General features: G+C 35.6%; 1 protein-coding gene across 2 annotated transcripts in view; it reads right to left on the reverse strand.

Moving 5' to 3' along the window:
* The window catches only part of LOC140148974 (A disintegrin and metalloproteinase with thrombospondin motifs 9-like), a 226,981-nt gene that overhangs the window by 71,757 nt on the left and 132,572 nt on the right, over nt 1-22,652 (reverse strand). For both annotated transcript variants that reach the window (XM_072171087.1, XM_072171086.1), the window contains exons 11-14: nt 18,742-18,886; nt 15,720-15,830; nt 12,627-12,836; nt 70-187 (exon numbers count right to left, since the gene is read on the reverse strand). In XM_072171087.1, the coding sequence (XP_072027188.1) occupies nt 70-187; nt 12,627-12,836; nt 15,720-15,830; nt 18,742-18,886 (584 nt within the window). The remainder of the gene's footprint in view (nt 1-69; nt 188-12,626; nt 12,837-15,719; nt 15,831-18,741; nt 18,887-22,652) is intronic.

The raw sequence follows: 22,652 nt of genomic DNA on the forward strand, positions 1-22,652 counted from the left end.
GAGGGGTAAACATACCCATGAGTCATTAAATATTCATTGTTCATGTGTTTAGAGCTGTGGTTAACTTACATCCATCATATTTGGCTTCCCATCGGACGTTACTAGGTAGACCTTTAATATTGTAATGTTTTCCATTGTGTGCTGCACATTGTACTTCCCTAATCGAGGGTTCATTATCTGGACAAGACTGCAAATAGAATGAGGAAAACACATTATAGTATGTTAGTCAATATCAGTTTGTCTCTGTAAGTTGCAAATTCCTGGAAGAAAGTATATTACAAACTATAACAAATATATATAGCTCCAAGCTGAAAATTTGAGAAAAAAAGTGATATTGATTGCTATGATTCAAGCAGCTTTAAAGCCAAGGTACATTGAGATAAGTGACCCAGCTTCCTCTTCATTTTTGAGGAATCAATGAAGAAAGAAAAAGAAAGGAAAAGCAAGAAAGAGAAACACATGGGACAAATTTCCATATTACCAGTGATTTTTCTCGGGTGTTAGCAATTCTCTTCTCTTAGATACCTTTTGATAACAGTGTGTAGTGCCATTAAGTCATTTGTTTAAAAAAAAAATCAATTTTAATGTTTTTATTTCAAATTTATCATACCTATATTTTAACTTACACACAACAATAAAATACAATGAAGTAGTCATTTTGAGCACCAAGCAACTCATTTGAAGCCGAATTCACATGACTGAATTATAACTTAATGTTTGCTGTCAAAGGATGGGATGAGGCTTAGAATTTGATAAAGTACACTCCTTATTGAATGACAAATCATTTTCAGATGAATGTCCTACTTCGCTAACAGAATATGTCAAAAACTTAATGACTCATTGATATTACGAGATATCTGAGAAGTCAATGTACTAGACATACATCTTTCAAAAATGACAACTTTCATTACAAGAAACTGACTAACTAGTCTTTTTCTTTAAATTTTGTAGTTTTGTACTAAAATTATCACATGACACACTACAAATGTCAACATTGACATTAGTAGTAATTCAAATGGACTAATTAGATTTCCCTATTTTGTGTGTTTAAGTACCATTATGAGTACTCAATTAATTCACTTTGGTTGATACATCTTCAAGGTTGAAGCAGTATAGCTCTCTAGGGGTTAGTCAGAAACTTACATCAATGTTAAGTTGAAATGGAAATGCTTGTCTTTTTTTTACAAGTGTGACAATGACCACAGAAGCTTGATGGGCAAACATTGAGTCACAAACTGCAGGGTCAAGCATGTGTAGCCAAATAAACTTTATTGACCATTAGGAGGGAATGTGAAGGTCTGGACAAATACTAAGAATGCACCTTGGCTTTTATGTGTCTCAATGCTTGCAACATTAATAACAAATTAAGAAAGAATCTTGTAAGGGTATTTAAAATGTCAAGATCAAACCACTTCAAGTTCACAACTAGCTACTTGTGCACAAAGAATGACTTGGCATATCTTCATTATGAAGGTCACATGGTTGGTCACTTTCATCAGACCATGTAGATCAGATTTTCATTCAGAAACTTCAAGACTGCAGTTTGCCATCATATTTGAAGATGAAGAACACCCCTGAATATTGCATATAGGGGTGGAGATCAGACTTAATTTGAGTAGGTAGGGTCATTATGTTTATTTGAGGGGTTTCAGTGAGTGATGCAGAGATGTATCCAAAATCATACATTGTTCTCTCGTTTCTGAAGCTGCTAAGTTATATTGTTCTCCTGTTTTCTGAAGCTGATCTTTGAGTAGGCCTACCTTTTCCCCTTTAAACTTACTAGATCTTTTCTTATGCTCCACCATACAATATAACTTGACCACATCCCTTTATATTATTTCTTAATTATTTCATAGGTTGGTACTAATTACTTGGTATTAACAATTGTTATAAAAGTTTCTTCAATCAAAAGTTAATGGTTAGGACAATGGACTCACTGTGACCCTAAATTGTAGTATTGAACAATTACAGCATTGTTGAACATTCAAACTCAAGACAAATGAGGTGCCATGTCTGCCAACTTATGTTAGAAATACTATCATCATGCCGAGTTTTAACTAGAGAACCAACAATAAGACTAGTGTAGCCCTGTAGGCATGATATGGGAATAAGAAGTCAATTTGAAGTCAATGTTGGTCACCGAAGTTGAGTCATTTATTTCATCAAGCAATGTTGGTGTTTCACTAAAATATAAATAACCAAAATGGTATGTTGAGGAAAAATGTTGGGTGCACTTCTGTTACTGTATGTGGTGAACCTATCATAAGCCAATCAGGCCGTGTTCATTAGCGAGTTAAATAGTATTGACATATTTTGTACTTCATACATTTCTACCACTAAATTAATTAATCCCCATTATCAAGGTCATACATTAATTATAACAATCAATATCCTATATTATCAATTAATTTTTCTAATGGTTCAAAAGTATGTTAATTACACAGCCTGAGGTCAATAGTTGACATCTTACATTTAATCCAAAGTAAGAGCATATTGCAATATTGAGTTGATGCTGCTGCCTTATGTCCGATATGGATTTCAATACTTTTATCAATATCTCAATTTCATCGAATCATCTAATACAATAAATATTTAGCTTCATAAAGTTACCATCTAATTAAGTTATATTGTTCATAGAATATTTTACAAATATTAAGGAAAACAAGCAATCAACCATGTTCATTTGGTATCTACTATATATTAGTTAATAATAAGCTGAAAAATAGCCTATAACAGGTCATTGTAGGTTCAGTCAATAATTTTAATTTACTGACAATTTGACTGGCAATAAAATTAGGAATCCAAAAGAAGCAAGGCCATGTTTACATCTGAGGAGATGGAATAAGGTGTCATAATGCTAAAATAATGTGTTCACTAAATCTTTAGTGGCCACCAGCATTGTTCTCAAAAGACAATCAAAATTTAAGGTTTAGTTTATGGATCACTGATATCTACTACACACCATTAATAATAGATGAAAAATGGCCTATAACAGGTCATTGTAGGTTCAGTCAATAATTTTAATTTTACTGACAATTTGACTGGTAATAAAATTAGGAATCCAAAAGGAGCAAGGCCATGTTTACATCTGAGGAGATGGAATAAGGTGTCATAATGCTAAAATAATGTGTTCACTAAATCTTTAGTGGCCACCAGCATTGTTCTCAAAAGACAATCAAAATTTAAGGTTTAGTTTATGGATCACTGATATCTACTACACACCATTAATAATAGATGAAAAATGGCCTATAACATGTCATTATAGGTTCAGTCAATAATTTTAATTTTACTGACAATAAAATTTGGAATTTAAAAGAAGCAAGGCCATGTTTACATCTGAGGAGATGGAATAAGGTGTCATAATGCTAAAATAATGTGTTCACTAAATCTTTAGTGGCCACCAGCATTGAACTCAAAGGACAATAACATTTTTTGACTGATAAAAACAAAAATAAGTTGATAAGGATAAGAAGGATAACAAGTGTTGGCTAAGAGAGGAAGACAGAAAGAGAAGGGAGGTTCCTCAGTTTTATGTTTCATAATCTGAACCATTCACACCACACAGCCACCCACCACCCCTCATTTTGGACAGGTAGTTTGCTCACGAGACAGGCAAGATTAGTGCCTCTGGCAGATGCTAGATTCTAAAAATAAAGTTTGAATAAGTTGTGTGAATTCAAACAAGATCAGACTAATAAATCAAGGATACTGCAATAGCTATTTGAACTGCCTGAACCCCCAGAAGGGACAGATGTATGGTTTCTGTTAACAGGGCCAAATTTTGGACAGGGAGTTTTGGTGAAAATGATGGGCACTTGTCAAATCCTGGCTAAGATCCTGTATCAGAGTTGATAAAAGTATAAATTCATCAAGTAGTCCTTTGATCTATCTATCTTCAAGTTAATTCTTTGATTTGAAATCACATTTTGGCCCGATTGACCTAATAAGATATATATAATCGCAGTGATCTCGCCATTGTTTCGTGTAAAACAACAGCAAATGCTCGTATATAATTAGTACGATTAGGTCACACAGTAATGTGGATGAAATATTTACTTGTAACAGCAGCCTTAACTCTGCGTTGCAAGTATTTATTCACTTGAAGCCTTGATTCTACCTTGATTTGGAGACATTAAGTGTTGGCAACAATGTGAATGTCATCGCTAACATTTAACTACAGGAAGTCATGTAGGTAATAGATGATAAACTTGAGGAATATGGCACTCAAAATGATAAGAAGGCCTTTGGGCACTGTGGACATAGATTTGTAAAGTGTTGAACCAACAAATGCTTACACACTTAATGGGTACTTAACCTTGCAAGAAGCTTGGTAAAGATACCCTGATCAAATATTTGAAATGATTTCATTCTTAAATACAATGTCATGCCTTTATATCAAATTGGTAAGCATACACGTTTAGTGGGATTAGTTAATTTGCAAATGATGGTATCAATTTGGATCCATTAACATTAATGTCCAATGTAGCCTTCATAGGTCATTGCTATGCTCTGAGATTGTGGGAATGTTAAATACAGATAAATTGTTATTTTCCATGATAAACCATCTTTTTCCATTACCTCACAAAATTATGTTGTCTGGACAACTGCTGAAAATAAAAAGGCATCTTACTTTTGACTGTTTTTTTGCATTGTGCTACAGACCATTGTATGTCATTGTCTTGTTAGTCATCATTTACCCTATATCATCAGCAAGTTGTTACATTGGCCATCTGATGTAACCCATTTAATTGACATACTAACCCACATAATGTGATAATATTCATGTCATTCAATGATGATAAAGCACTTTTATGGCATCATATACACATTATTCAAAATGTTTAAGACTTGTGTAAATTTGACAAACCTGCCATCCTGATTAGGATCAATCAGTAGAACTCCTGGGAGTTAACATTTATGAACAAATGGTTAGTCATAAAAGACTTCCATTTTATTTACTATTTTCTTTTTTAATCACAAAATGTTAAGCTTATAAGTTCTATCACAGATTCAGATTCTATCATGGGAGATGTCAGAATCATCCAAATAAAATGAAATACAAGAGAGTGGGATTTTTATTGATATTTTCAACATTCTCTGATAGAGAACATAATAAAGCATTAGTTAAAGTAGGTCACCTATACAGTCTGGTCATGTATCCCTGGGAAACTGTTGATTTGTTAGCTTTATGATTTAATGTGTCACAGATGGTCCTATCATAACAATTATGACTTAGACACCTGTCCTCTTAACCTCTGACACATGCTACCCAGGAAGGTAGGCTGCAATGTCACACCAAAAATAATCTTTTTAAAAAAGTCTATGGTCACATCAAACAAAGTTTCTGGTCACATACATCAATGTAAGAAATACTTCACCCACAGATCTCTGCCAGGTTTTGTCTGGTATCTATGCTTGGACAAACTATCACATGAAAGATAATGTTTTTTAGAAAGGAGGTCTCTCTTGAACTTGAATAAAGCAAGTCAAAAAGTTCTCTCTATAAATAAGAGGGGAGGGATTCTGATTGCTTTACCCAATATTAGAAAGTTGATACGGTAGTTGAGATAAGTTATCACCTCACTTTTCCCTTGGCTTATGAGGGGTCATCGTAACCTATATATCTAGGCACATGTCATAGTTTCAATCATTTCTGAGTATGCACTAAACACATTGGAAATTGTCCTTGTTAATGTTAAATATAGTTAGGGGAAAAAGTTCACTTTGGTGACCACTCTCTGGCTAGTAAGGTTTGACGATTGATTAGACTTCTATGGACCATTTAGAAAAAAATAGCCACCATGTCCCTCATGAAAATCCCGCATTTTTTAGCTAGAGGCCAAAATCCAAAATGGCCGCCACCACCATTTTGAAAATTTAAGTTTTGAACCAGAGCACCTATAATCATGCACAAAGACACTTTTTTTTCGGATATGTCGAGTACAAGAATTCCGATTCTGACATTAGTTTGACATTACGGCATCATTTTCACCCAGAAATCCAAGATGGTGGCCGGCACCATCTTGAAAAATTTAGTTTAGAACAAGAGGACCTTAAATCGTGTACAAAGACACTTTTTTTTGTTTATTCTACCACGAGGATTTCAAATTTGACATTACTTTGACATTACGAACTCATATTTACCCAGAAATCCAAGATGGTGGCCATGGTATCATCTTGAAAAAATAAGTTTTGAACCCGATTACCTAAAATGCGTGTACAAAGACACTTTTTCGGTAAGTCGACCCCAAGAAATCCGAATCTGACATTAATTTGACGTTACAAAATAATTTTTGCCCAGAAATCCAAGATGGCCCCCATTTGGTAGAGCGAAAATGTGATTTTTGAATGAAAGCAGAAGCATAAATGTGTCATTTCCGCCTTATCTGGGGTTCATGTCCCTTATATGGGGTTTAAACTGCCTTATCTTGGGTTTACATCCCTTATCTAGGGATAAGGCGCCTTACCTGTGGTTTAGACGGCCTTATCCTGGGTTTACGTTCCTTACCTGTGGCTAAGATGCCTTAACCTTAGCATATCGCAGTCCAAACCCAGATAAGGCATCTAAACCCCAGATAATGCGCCGTAACCCCAGATAAGGGACGTAGACCGCCGATAAAGCAGTCCAACCCCCAAACAAGGCGCTTTAACCCTAAATGAGGAACATAAACCTAAGATAAGGCATCTAAACCCCACATAAGGTGCCCAATCTCTAGATACGGGTCGTTAACCCCAGATAAGGGTCGTAAACCTCAGATAAGACATCTAAACCCAAGATAAGGCGCCTTAACCCCAGATAAGAGACGTAAACTCAGATATGACAGTTTAAACCCCGATAAAGGCGCCAGTAACCCCAGATAAGGGGCGTGCGCCTCAGATAAACCAGTCCCAACCCCCCAAATAAGGCGCCTTAACCATAAATAAGGAACATAAACCTAATATAAGAGAAGTAAAACCCAGACGGCGCCTTATCTGGGGTTTAAACTGCCATATCTGAGTTTACGTCTCTTATCTGGGGTTAAGGCGCCTGATCTTGGGTTTAGATGCCTTATCTGAGGTTTACGACCCTTATCTGGGGTTAACAACCCTTATCTAGAGTTAAGGCACCTTATGTGGGGTTTAGATGTCTTTTCTGGGGTTCCCTATGTTCCTATTTAGGGTTAATCTGGCGCCTTATTTGGGTTTAGACTGCTTTATCTGGGGTCTCACAGGTAAACTTATCTGGGGTTATCCATAGATAAGCATTATCTGGGTTTATATGCCTTATCTGGGTTTGAACTGCGATATGCTAAAAAATTATTTTGGTTAATGTCAGATTCATCTTAGCCACAGGTAAGGGTAATCTGTTCAAAACTTATTTTTTTCAAGATGATAAGGCCACCATCTTGTTTCTAAACCACAGATAAAGGCAAATTTGAAATCCTTGTGGTCTTATCCAAAAAGTGTCTTTGTAGATTTAGGGATGTAAACCCAAGATAAGGCAGTTGAAATGAACCCATATAAGAGACATGAACCCCAGATAAGGCGGAAATGATCACATTTACGCTTCTACCAAATGGGGCTTATTTCTGGGCAAAATTATTTTGTAACGCCAACTTAATGTCAGACATGAACTGGGTAAATATGAGTTTGTAATGTCAAAGTAATGTCAAATTTGAAATCCTTGTACTCGATTTTATCCAAAAAGTGTCTTTGGCATGATTTAAGGTGCCTCTTGGTTCAAAACTTTTTTCAAATTTTCAAAATGGATTTCTAAGTGGATGCTTCAGAATCGGAATTTTTATCCGAAAAAGTGTCCTTTGTGCATGATTATAGGTGCTCTGGTTCAAAAAATTTTCAAAATGGTGGTGGCGGCCATTTTGGATTTTGGCCTCTAGCTTAAAAATGCCGGATTTTCATGAGGACATGGTGGCTATTTTTTTCTAAATGGTCCATAGAAGTCGAATCAATCGTCAAACCTTACTAGCCAGAGAGTGGTCACCAAAGTGAACTTTTTCCCCTAACTAATATGCATATAATTAAGTTATTATCTCCTATTTCAGATGATGTTGAGTCATTGCAAAATACGCCCAGCCAGTTTTGCCCATATTGAATTTGTCAACATTTTGATTTCTAATCCTTCTTGCTACCACCTGTTCTAGCCACCTGCAATATCTTCAAATATCATCTCCATTTAGGGGCTGTGCAATAATTAGATCAAATTTCAAAATGGCCCACCCCAAAAATAAATATTTGATACCTTTGATTTTAAATTAAAGGTACCCCATGAATGTGTGCCAAAAATCTCTTTCCCCATTGCAACCTGTCAAAAATTGCTTGCCCACTTTTTGCCCTGCCAAAATTGCTTGCCCCCTCTTTTTGCCTACCCAGGGGAAAGATATTTATTGCACATTCCCTTATGAACTTTTGCAGTAGCCAAAATATCAAATCACAAGGGTACTAGAGGGCAACTAAGGTTAGTTCATATTGACACAACTTGGTCAACGATGCATAAATTTAGATATTATTTACAGTAATAGCAATAACAACATTTAAATTTCTTCTCATCTTGGCATATTTAGGATATTTATGACAAACTATGTCCAGCTGTTTGTCAATATGTGTAATTTCGCCTACCATGACAACCCTCTCTGATATCTAGGGAATAAATTGTACAGACTCTTAACTTATGTTCTGTACATTAAATGTATGCAAGATCATATGAAGCGCCAACTCCTTAAGGATTTTAATAGCTTGTGCGTTTGTATGGGGGGGGGAGTTATAACGTCTCACAAGTTGATGTTTTTGCAAAATTATTTGAAAAGCAAGGGGGAAATGGATTCAACTCCAAAAAATTCGAATTCTCTAATTCTTTTTATTCTATCTACACACTCATATTACATGCACTCATACAAATAAGGTATAATATATGCAAAATAGCACCTCCCCCATTCCCATTCAGATCCTGGGTTCCTGAGCCTGGTAAAAAATGATTTGCGAGTTCGAAACCACGTATAACATTAATGGCTCGACATAAAAAAGGTTATGTGATTCCCACTTGGAAAAATATTTTAATGGTAAGTAGAAACTACATGTGCATAATTCGGCTCTTTGAAATACCTGATAATTCATATGGTGACAGTTTTCTTATGTTTCATTAGTTGGCACATTTGGTCCATTTACCCAGTATGACATTAATGTGGAACAGTATGTAATTCACACATAAGAAAATTGAGATCCACTGTGAAGTATTTAAGGCAGCAGTGAAGTAGGTCGTTTGCTTGTTCATCATATATCTCTTGACTTGTCAATCAAGGTATTAATGTAGCCAACATTACAGAATACATTGGTGACTTTTGACTTCAGCTTTAATATCTATTTCAAACCTGGAGACATATTTGGTTATCTCACAACATTCATAGTCTAACATATTTGTCTCTAAATGTTGTTCATCACACAAAGATTCAAACTATTAAGATTTTATTTGAGCAACGGCAATGAGGTGATAAAAATCATTTTAAAAGAACAAATGAATAATACTGAAAAAAAAAAAACAATTTAATGTTACTACCCCTGTAGATTTTGAAGCATGAACTTTATGCCACCCTAATGTGAAAATCACCTGGAACATTTACCTCAGAGTCAGACTTGGTGTTTGTTTGGCTTCATTCATTTCATTTCATTCATTTCATTCATCATTCATTTCATTCGGCTGCGAAGCAGGCGACTACAAAGTTTCTCCATGTACTACGATCTGAAGCCAAAGTGGCAATGGCATCTGGCAGTAGAAAGTTGTCGAAATCCCCCAAAAGTTTTTGTACATATGACAAGTAGGACGTTCTTTGCCTTCCAGGTCTTCTTTTACCATGCAATGGGGTGTAGAGAGCATATCTTCTGCATGGTTCATCCTCCTGCATCCTCAGGACATGTCCCAGGAATCGTAGTTGTCGTGATCTGACAGAGTTGATAAGAGGCACAGTGTTGGTGATGGCATAGACCCTTTCATTACTAACATGGTCGATTGCGCTTGATGTTCAGCATTATCCTGTAACATGATGTACCAAAAGCGTTGATCTTATTTTCCATATCAGTAGATATCACCCAGGACTCACAGCCATAGAGCAATACTGTAACACAAGTGGTGTTAAACAGTTTGACTTTTGTTGCAACAGTGATTGTTGGACTTCTCCACAGATGCTCCAGTTTCCAAAATGCATACCAAGCAAGCGCCTTCCGTCGGGAGAGGTCACTGGTGCTAGAGCCCATCATGGAACCAAGATATTTAAAATCAGTGACATACTTGATGGGTTCTCCGTATACTTGGAGTGGTGGCTGAGGATTGCAGTTGATGGTCATGTACTCAGTTTTGGGAACACTGATGATGAGACCCAGGCTTTCTGCTGCAGCCGCTGTTCTGGTCAGCTGTGCCTGTGCCCGCGGGATGGAAGATTCAAGCAAGGCACTATCATCAGCAAAATCCAAGTCGTTCAAAACCTTGGCAGGATGACGCCTGGAGCGACGCGGGTGTGTTTCAACACCGCTGTTATTCCCCTCGGTAGCCATCGTCATCAAATAGTCGATGAGAACAATGAATAGGAATGGGGCCAGAACATCCCCCTGCAATACTCCAGTAGTCACTAGGAAGGGTTTGGCTTATTGCTTGGTTTATCCTAATATTTAATATCTTACTTGATACGTCAACCATTCCTATGATTTGTTTTAATTAAATGCTTTGAAAGGGCTTTTAATTACCGAAGCAACCTGACAAAACTTGATATCACACCCAATACTTAGATACTTAATGGTATAACTACTTCAACTGATCCTTTAAGACACACAAGGTATCTCCAAGGTCCTCCAAGCTACAAAGGATCACAAAACAATGCAAATGTTGTCTATGGGAGTCACTTTAATTCCACTTTATCTCAAATCCAAATCTTTTTGAGTCATGATTCATAATTAATGTGAAGAGAATTGGCATGTGGTTGTACCCTTGAATGACAAGGCTGTAGGTTGTTGAAATGTTACAATCCTATAAATGGCAAAGGAAATAACAACATTTGTCTATGAAAGCTGTTGCTGTTGCCTGCTGTGACCACACAATACATTACAATGCTAATCATTACCAACATCTTGTGGGTTTGAAATTGACAGACATCATCTCAATATAGCTCATTGCATTTATATTTATATCATAGTTAACTTGCACTTTTACAGTTACAGTCTATATTGTAGCCTTGAGGTTGCTTTCTTTCATAAAGGTATCGCAGTGTCAGGAAGCTTAATTGTTCAGGTACAAATTGATCGTTTTTAATTTTGCTTTCACTGAATAGGATTAAATTAATTAGATTTAATTAAATCTACAAATCTATTTCATTTATATTTTCCATTGGCATTGCCCTAAGAGGACATTGATTTGCTTTATGCATATATCTGACTGCTGGGAGGTTTCACACATTCCTTTTAATACAAAAGCTCCATTATATTTGGAGAGTATTTTTGTATGTCACATTTATCATTTCTGACTGAAACCATAAATAAATTCATTTATTTAAAACGCAATTAATTTTGTAACTTCATTTATCATTTCTGACCGAAACCATAAATAAATTCTATTATTTAAAATGCAATTAATTTTGTAGGATAAATGTCATTTATAACACCATCTGTGTTTAAATGGTATCCTCTGTTTTTTTTTCATTTTAATTTACTGCCTATCTGTCATCGACATTGATATAATGAGAAATTGTAAATACAAAAACAACAGTAAAGGTCATTATGTCCAAATAACATTTTTTCCAAAATGTTAACTTTTTTATGCAGAGCCCCCCATGCACATACCTCCAGATTCATCAGAGCTTGTGTTATACTCCCCTTATATCACAGCATTAATATGCTACCAAAATTACTTTCACAACACTATACACCTCATGGTCATGTTATCAATATGAATAGTCAAACAATGTTTGAGTAATGTTATTAAAACTGTTATGAAAATATCATGGGGTACATTTCTCTGCAAAATATTTTTCTAACCAGGGCAATCATAGAGAATTACAGGTTATGAAGAAGCTCCAAAACATTTATATGTCACAGCCCTACTGGCTTGCTATCTAAAATAAGAGAAACACTTTGCTCTTAGCATTGTATCCATGTTACTGTTTAAATAACATTCTCTTTGGGGAATGACAGATCCTAATTCAATCATGTTTTGTAGGAAAACATTTACTGAAGTATTTGAAGCCTGCTAAGACAGTCCATTTCCTTCACTTCCCTGAGTCAGGCAAATATGGGAAAAACACTTTAACGTGTATAGAATTGGATCAAATGCAGGAAAACATAAATAACAGGTTATTTGTCATAATTTCACACCCCGTATTTATGATACATTTGGCTTTCTGGGTTACAACTTATTATTACACCAATTTTAACTTTTGAATATAATTGAGTGTAATTTCACAATATATCTTATTTCTTACTACTGGTCGGTGAGCTTTTTCACAAAAAAATCACTTCAAAAATAATCATTATAAATAAGGGAAATCCACAAACCCATTACCTTCACCATTGCTTCTGCAATTACTGAAAATGTTGTAATATTTGCACACAGACAGTCACATTGGTGAAATAGCTCCGACAATACTTACTCTAATATTGCACGAACGAAAGCGAGTTCTCACTCCAATGCAGTACTGACCACCATTCAAAGGTAAAGGAGAGTCACATTTACGAGAAGACTGTCTGATGCCGCCACCACATGTTCTGCTGCAGTCACCGTATGACCCCCAGGCGCCCCAGCCACCGTCTACAACCTCTGGGTTGGTGTTCTTCTTCATACATTCCCCCCTATAGCACCACTGTAGCAAAAGAAAATTAAATTAAATGAACATAATTGTCTTAATATTTAATAATATTAATATCCACTCAGTCACACCAACACACTTTTTAATATTCCATCTGCCCTGGGGAATGAATGAAGAAATTATTTATAGATGTAGAGCTAGCCGCACCAGCACATGCTGGAGGGAGGGTCTGACCTGAATGATGCAGACTGACTCCAAGGAAGATAACACAATACAACTTTAGGTTCATTGCTCTTCCAAACTTACAGAAGCACATGAATTATACTATCTGAGAAATGTGTTAATACATTATACATTTTCATTTATACAACTACAACAGGGTCTGCATCTATGTTCGGAAGAGAGAATGGTTAAAACAACTAAAGGTAAAACCACATAGAAGTCCCTTGTTTCTTTTGCCAGTTTTTAATACAACCACTACTAGTTTACATTCAGCTATCCGATTCCAAAACATGTGAAATCTGACAGCCACCTTCCTACATTGTCAACATTTCTATATGCAGGTTTACCAATGAATAAATGCCCCCAGTTCATGTCACCCCAAGTTTATGACTCCTCCATGAATGTCACTGAGGGAATAATACTTAATATTTACTTCCCCCAATTCATTATCAATGTCAAATATCACACTTGGAAAAAACATTTGCCCAGAATCATCGCTTTTTATTGGGCTTTTCCTATTGTTTTCAATAATGTTATTTGTCATTTTGTGGGAAATTATTGGGTGGGTATACCATCAGTGCCAGTGGATCTACATACAACAAAATATTAAAGCCACAAATGAATTGTTAATTTTGTCTTATTCAAAAAACACCTGAATTTATGGGGAAGTATTTATAGGTAGAATTTCACACCTAGCTACATTTCAGTTCCAATTTTGTTTAATTTGAGGAGAAATGTCAACAGGGGTATATAAAGCAATTCATAGCTTCCATGGAGACATTACCTTTGACCTGATATAGAGGTCACTTGAAGGGTGAAATGGAAATCAAAATAAAAAGCCATTTGCAGTAGTATGTATTTACAATTCAATGAAGTATTTTTCAACAAAAATGACCAATGGGAATTAAAGCCAAAAGAAAAACAAGCCACATATTCAAGGGAATGGTGCACCAATGTGGGAACACCACAGCTCCTGTTTATGATTCTCCTCATAAGTGAGGAAACATTAATAACTGATAACATGGATTAGTGCTGTGATATAACTGGCACGGTACCTTCTTGCTCAAGTTCACAGACATTTCATATCATCCATTTTTGTAATAAATTTCCTCTTGAACATAACTATACACACCCTTTTCTTATTATATCATCCTGTCTGTGTTATGATGGTTCAAAATCAACACATTCTAACACTTTTATAATTATTGTTTGTTAAAACCAGTTTGTTGATACTTGCTTTGTTTGCTTGTTTATTTGACTTCTATTTAGATACATTCAGATAAATTCATAATTAATTAAGAGAAAAGCTGAATGCATCCAAGCTTAACATTATGTATCTTTAGATGTGATTTGTAAGCCTAAATACTGCTTATGTAAGCTATTATTGTGAATATTCAGGTATTGGTTTAAGCAGTTTTTGTATGAAAATGTAGAACAAGCTGCAGCTAAGAGTAGTGACATCATGTTAATTAACTAGGTGAAAAATAGCTCTCATTCATTTCAATTGACACCCTTTAAATTGAGCTGGTGTAATATCTGGTTGAGTTCTTAGTGTTGAAAGTTAAACTGTTGAGACCAGGTGATGTCATATGGTTTCTTTTGGGTCCCAAAATAATGTGACAGGATTCTCACACTTTTGCTAGATAGTGGTGTAATTGACAATGTCAAATTTGCAATACCTAACCTACCTCCAAACAACTTGTATAATTATGGTTATATAAGTAATGTGCTCCTAATATGCCCTAGGTCTTTACATTATTTGATTTTGGTATGGAGCACAAATGCCCAAATGATTAAAAGTTGCAGGGAATTTAAAGTTTTTAATTACTTTAATAAACTACTAATTTGGAAGTCATGGAGATTTGTACAAATTAAGAATTGGGTAATATTCCGTCCATGTAGAAAGGGGAGCTCCCTCTAGTTTTGATGTTCGCAACCCAGGACTTGCTCTGTGAAGGACATACGATATCTGCATGATAGTATCTTACATACTACATGTACCTACCAGGCAGGCAGACCTAATTCATTTTCTATCTACACTATCTAATCATAAATTTGATATCGTTCTCTTTCTCAGAAGCAGGGTTCCTCTTACACTGATCTTACATGATGATACTTGATCAATTATTTACTGCAACGAGTAGTGTACACCACTTTTGGGCTCTTAAATAATACAGAACATGTGGAATTGTCGATTAGCATTACATCTGATTGTTTCAAATCAGTATTTTATTCTCCCCTTGTTATATTTGGAATTGGGTAAGTGAAATAATGAGAGTTCTGTCCTTCTGAGGGAACACAATGTTGCTTGTCTCACATCCTAGAGCAGCTGTCCATGGAGAAAGCGAGTAGGGTGGTACTGGTAAGCTTAACTGTCCCATTCCTTCCCATGCTCTATGAATATCCATAGTCTATGTACATACATTGTCTGCAACAACTGCACCAGTTCAGAAGGAAGTGAACTGATTCTGATATAATCATGGACAAAAGTTGGGAATATTTTTCACTTTCACTACCTTGCTTAAGATGTGTATAACTCCCAAAACATGTCAAATCAATCTTCCCAAGAAAAAAAACCAGTATGTGTAAGAAAAGTATTCCGAACCTTTGTCCATGTCTGTATAAGCAGCAGCTCTTTAGCACTTGATATTATAATAGACTTCATAAATACTACATAGATAAGGCAAAACAAGACATTTTAAAACATAATGTTACCGAATTATGATGTTGACAGGGTGTGCCATCTGCCCAGGGCATATGTTGTGTTCTGCACCCCATAGTTTTTCCCCATGATGAACCACGACACCATAATCTCTTGCAGTTTCTCTGTAGAACATAACCAAAAATATAAAGAATGAAAATGAATTATATTATAAGCTATAAATTTACTTAAACAAATCAGTACATTATTACTCCATGCCATCAAATTTTTTGTTGCACATACCTGATCCACCAATTTTGCAAACTCTCTTTATTTTTTTGGAGGGGATAGGTTTTTTTAGAAAGTTAATCAAACAAATTGAAAAAATATCAGATTTGTAACTAACACCAACCTAAATAGAAAATACAACCAACAATATGTTTTTCCTCTCTTTTACAGTGTAAAAAACCCTACCCGTACAAAACTCAGGGAACTGATTCTGGCTGTGATGGTACTGTGTAGGCTGACTAGGGTTCACTCTTTTATAGAGATGGGTCCCTGACTGATGATAAGTGGTAAAGGTGTGCATTGGGACTAAGTGATCAGCAACTTTCTGTAAAGCACATGATCTTGTGTAAATCCGCTATGTGGTTTTTGTTTTAAATGGTTGAGTTGGAGTACGAAAGGGGAAAAAACGACAGCCCAATTAACCCTATCCACAGTCCACAGTTTTCATGTAAGGGCAACACAACAATTTTTTTCTGGCCTCACATTAATCCTATGATTTCCATGTGTTACTCGGGGTGTTACTGTATTTGGAATTAAATCTTGTTTACGGAAATGAATAAGCAAAAATGATGATATTTAGGGTAATCTTCACTTCAATGTTTTTGCTGTGTTCATGTATACAGATACCACATTACAAAAATACAACTAATTTTACAAGTGCAACAATTACACAGGGGACCATGCCTTGACATCAGTGTTACTTCCGCTGCTGGTATTTACCAGCAATCTGATCTGTAGTTTGCTCATGATATACCTGGGCTCAGCAGGGGTAAGATGAGCATTAATAAGGGTTGTCATCATTTGGGTCAGATTCCCCTGGATAATAGCTATAGGATTTACCATATTTAGTATATTCACAGACTGGTAGATTTTTACTATGTATTTCTTTGTCTGTAATGTAATACAAGTTTATTGTGCAGTTACAAAGGCACACTGTGCAATGGTAGACTGAGACATGGAAATTAGGTGAAGAATTTGTTTCTGATATTTTTACATCTTGTTTTTCAACACAAATTTGACTTAAAACACCTTCTTGGTCTAATTGACCAGATTAAGTGCAGTCCTCTAGTATCTGTTTAGTATTAGAAAAATTGCTTGCAATTTTCTTATCTTGATTAACAGACACATATGTTTATGATGTAGACACCAAATCTGGAACTATATAAATTTGAAAATACATTTCCAAAACATTATCCATACTTTGTAATAAATTTGGTTGAAGTTACACACACATATTACTCCAAATAACTTATGTTACAACATACAATGAACATAGTTCATTTTTCAGCATTCACCTCAAAATTAAATGCTGTCCAAGTTTACCTACAGCAGACATTTTATGGTAAAACCCCAAAACATTAATTTAAAGTTGATGATTTATGCCGTATGGGAGGGGGCTGTCAATAAAATACACATTTGAGGCTAATATGAGGAAGGGGAAATGTGATATAAATTAAACAACCACTCTGTAGTAACTTGTAACAACTTAATTTATGGATGACAGGTACTTACAACTTTCATATTTTAAAACCTGAGACAAGTTCATTTTATTTTCTTGTTCATGTTCATGTGCAATATAAATAAATGGGCCAAACTGATTATATTTAATGTAAAGGTGGGTATAAAAAAGACCACCATACTATATGCAATGAGGCCTTAAGGAATCAGGATAGGGTTTGGAATAATGTTACTGCTTTTAATGATTGAGTTTAAAAGTTCACTTGGACATTTATGCCTCTTTGAAGAGAGAGAATATATGAGTCTTTGCGTACGATGAGTATGAGAATGTATGTAGGCCTGGCCTAGCCTGGCCTGCATGTAAACAATTGCAGCACAATTTATGTTTCATAACTAGCAAAAAAAAAATCAGTGATGAGCTTGATTGTGACCGCAATTAAAATTTCATAAACAAAGGTCTGTCCACCCGTAAAACATTTTTTCTTAGAATAGAGTCGAGTCGAGTCGAATCGAATCGAATCGAATCAAATCGAATAGAATAGAATTACACAAATAATAAAACCATTCTTCAAATAAAATTGCAGTCTGACTTTATTACTCATGACTTGCATGGTCTCTCCAAATGTTCATTTCTCATCAAAAACATACTAACCAATTTCTATTGCACATTACATGGTGCCTGGAGTCTATGATGGGACAAACAATTTTTAAAGAGAATTATTGTACTTTTAAGATCATGGCCTTAAGTGAAAATTCACCTGATTTTGTGCAGCATTTTCGAAAACCATCTGAAAACACTTGTTTTGACAGTAAAAATGTTTTTAAAATGTCCAATGTTATAATACTGGTTTGTTTTTCCAACCATGGCGCGAGAGTTGCACGTGTCAAATTTTACCCAAAATTAGATTGAAAATGTCTGGCTAGCTTGCATTCCACAAGAAAGTTCATTCTACTTTATACCTATAAGAATGATTTCTGCCCAGTCACATCATATCTACTGATCACAAAACAATGTTATGTCAAAATATTGTGACTTGCGCTATGTTGCTTTTAATATGTCATCCAATTGCTTGTAAATTTTATAAGGTGTTAAAACCTAACAGCATTTTGTGGAATTGAAGAATCGATGATAAAGTTGTAAGATTTTGAAATAATGCAAATATGTGTCTACTCAATAGTTTCATAGTGTACAATTTGAGGCTATGATATCTGGCAACAGATAAATACATGTATGGCATGACACTTTTTGACCTGCTTTTTAAGGTGAAGATGCATGTTTATAGTCACATCACCTCATCCAAAGATCTTGTTGCACAGGAGTAGACTCTATCATCAATTTCTATCACCTACCATATAGTGATATGGACAGATTGTAGATCCTCCACCAAAGACTAGCTCACACTGTTTGCTGACATTGTACACCTCTCCAGGTAGATAGGTGGGTAAAGGTTGGGAGTCACTTGGCTTGTCTAATAAACACTGTCCATAATCCATACTGTAGCAAGAAAATATTGAAGAATTAGAACATAGAAAGTCAGGTATACTTCTTTTCACCAAATATCAAACCAACAGTTTATCCATTTATCTAACTTGAATGATATATTTATTACATGTACCATATATCCTCTAATAAACGCTCTTGAGCTGTGACATTTTTGAAAAGGGGGGCATTTATTAAACATCATTTTTATAATGAAAATTCCTGGAAAATTTGTTAGGTAAGCTTAAAAATCACACGGAAATAACTATGAACTTCGGATAAATGACCACAGGTTCACTGTTTTCTTTTGCCAATACTAGCACCATTACCGATCGTGTGTGAACCGTGTCCGTGTGGTGTAAGCTTACTTGCACAAGATAGCATGGATATTGTTTGTTTCATGGGGAGTTAATAAGGGGGCATTTATTTATTCAATTTTTCAAAAAGACTGGAGGGGCGTTTATTAGAGGAAGGGCATTTATTAGAGGACATATTGTATGTTCCCTAAAAAAGAGTGCCACATTTTAGATATTGTTATGTTTGAGCAATTGATAGATCATAATTTAATTGACAAACACAACAATTTATGAACACAGTTTTAGGAGGGAAGCTATATACCTGTATTATGCAGTTCTTGATCTACGTTTACTCTTTTACCCTGTCTGTGAGGAACTAGTTGCACTGTTGTGAGGCATTCTTAAAATAAACCAGAGCATATGCCCCAGACAGACACCCAATGATAGGTCACACACACATACATTAGTGTCTTACTGGGTCATTTCACAACAATTCATCACCTCCTGGTTTACCTCAACACAAACTAAGTAAATTCATAACAAAATAAATAACAAATACACCTACACTAAGTGCAGTACATTTCTTTAGTATATCAGCATGAAGTACAGTATCATTCTCAACATTTTCCTTCGCAGATGATGTTGAACTTTTACTTTTGGCATCTCATTATCAACAATTTTATACAATCAGATATATGTACAAATCTATATCTGCAAAACATATGGTTACAACTGTATCCCCAGCCTTCCTTTACCGAGGTCAAATCCCCTTAGTTAGGAAGAGGGCATGCGATACTGAACAAAGCATAGTACACATTTATGCAGCTACAGTAAGTTATAACAAGGAGACAAAATCTGCAATATCATTGACAGTGATGGATGTCTGCAAGAAGAATCTGTACACAAATTATTGTGTTTGGTTATTCATTTGTTCATTTTTGAACAGTGGAACTATATTTGAACTCCAAACATGAAACCACTTGTGTTGTGGAAATTACTGTCACTAAAAGTTTTACATTTCATAATGTTTTTATTCAAAAGTTCAACAATCAAAAGAAGATTATAATTTTAATGATGTTTTTACCTTTCCCATCATTTTTAATGTTTTTTGTTATTTTTGGCTAGCACTACAGTATCACATTCTTGAATACAAGGGTAGCTAACAATATCCTGGTGTGGGTCACATGACCTTCAATTTCAGATCACAGCATATCAAATTTAAGTTGACTGGTAACATTTGATATTAAAAGAAATGCAAGAATGTTTTCCAGAGCACAGTATAGGCAACATGACTGCAAATGTAAAACCAAGATCACTTTCATGTTAATTTGCATATTTTGTTACTCAAATCAAGGATGTGTGATGAACATTTAACTTCTTTGGTGGTCTGCCAATTCCAGTTTAGTATTAATACAAGCTTCAATGTACATAAATGTATTTACTCTATTAAACACCTTGGATTTTGCCGTGGCTGATTTGATTTGAATGAGCGTGCTTACATGGCTGCATTGCCAAGGTAGGGACAAGTCACCCTCCTGCGCGTGTGTATACACATCGCGAGATTAGATAGCATGCGCAATTAGAATCGGCAAAATCCAACATTATTCTCAACTTGAGATGAGACAGACTATCTTAACATTGATGGGCAAAATACAAACATTCTTTCCCGGTCCGCCATTTTCAAAATTGGCCGACTGTTTGTGGTATTAGTATTAGTAGACGGAGCATACTTCACTCTTTAAGTGAAAATTAATCTGGCAATGAACTGGATGGAAAATAAAGTTTACAAAATAATTAACGAGACAAAAAATCAAGCATGGATTCACTAAAATGTATCAAGCCTTTAGGCAAGCTGTACAAGCAGCTTATCTTATATCACCTGAACAGAAGCTTGTTAACCTTAAATCTCAAAATAAATCCAATAAATTGTAGTGGCTCCCTCCTTTCCATCCCATGTAATCTACCTATTTCCCTACATGCATCCTATTCTGTCTGCTTTACTCATTTCCAGTGTGTCTAGGACAAATTTGGGACACAGAGTACCTCTAAATAAGTAAGTAGATGAAGATTATTAAGGGCAGGTTCAGCTAATAGAAGGAAGCAGACCAAATAGAGGGTCAAAATCAACTGTCCTATTTCATGTAGACTAGAGGAAAATGTGATCAAATGGCCAGGCATTTGTGAGTAAAAGTTGGTATCCAAGTTTTCTTACCTAATTTGGACCTGCTGAATCCAAAAATGGCAGATACCAGTCTTTATTTGAGTCTATGACCCTCAAAATAACCCCTAAAATTACCCCCACATGGCCATACAGGGGTCTGATCTGCTGAAATCTCAAATAGTATAATATAACAGCAGAATACTGAAAATATACGCTGCTATCATCACTAGGGCACTAATTGGGCACTTTTGTCTTAATGCACCCATTTGGGTGCATTGGTCTCCACTGAAAACCAAGCCATCGATACAAAATTGCTGAAAAGGTACCCCAAAAGCATGGTACACCTTCAACCCTCCTTTGTTGCTTAGCGACTGACATAATGTTCCTTGGAGTTACAGGTTTAGGAAGGGGGGTTTGTTAACAGTAGGAAATAGAAGTCTTCTGGGGTTTGTTTTTGACAACCTGGTGCTATGAAAATAAATGCTTATATAATCAAAGACTCATTAAGCATGCCAAAAATAACAAGTAGTATGACAGGCTTGCTAAATTAGATGCTTATACAGTTATACTTGACCTTTGAACATTTCTTCAGGGGGTCAAGCCCCCTCCTGCCATGAAAAAAAACCAGATAAAATTATACACATTTAGTCATCTAGCTCCCCCCCCCCCTCCATGATTGAAGGTTTCTGGGCATGACACAATGTCCACAGGAAAGTCATAATCTGAGGGGAAATGCAATTTGCATAAAACATCATGCTCTCGTGGAATGTGAGCAAAAGATAAGTCGCCTCTGTGAGCAAGAACTAGGACCAATCCTTAGAGACCCAAATTCAAGAACAAACAACCGGGATGGTGACTAAAGCACTTTTCATCACAAATTTCCAAACACATAACAAGATTTGATCCCATTCAGCCTCCAGGCAAAAGATACATATTCTTTACTTGCTGATCCACACACTTTACATAAGATGCCAAATGTAGCAAGCCAAATAGTGGGGATATCCCACCCGTCTCATCTTGCTGGATAACTCTGCCTGTATCCATCATGACTGAATTTATAAATATCTGGACATGCCACCATAATACGGTTATTCCTTCATGTAATTTTACACGAAATTAGGGTTAGGGTTAGAGTTAGGGTTAGTTTAGGGTTAGGATTAGGGTTAGGATTAGGGTTAGGGTTAGGATTAGGGTTATGATTAGGATTAGGCTTAGGGTTAGGGTTAGGATTAGGGTTAGAGTTAGGATTAGATTACACGAAATAATTACATGAAGGATCGACCCATAATACACTAGGATCCACAACATGCTCATCTATCAGGGC

The sequence above is a fragment of the Amphiura filiformis genome, chromosome 3, assembly GCF_039555335.1.
Source record: "Amphiura filiformis chromosome 3, Afil_fr2py, whole genome shotgun sequence".
NCBI classification, from domain to species: domain Eukaryota; kingdom Metazoa; phylum Echinodermata; class Ophiuroidea; order Amphilepidida; family Amphiuridae; genus Amphiura; species Amphiura filiformis.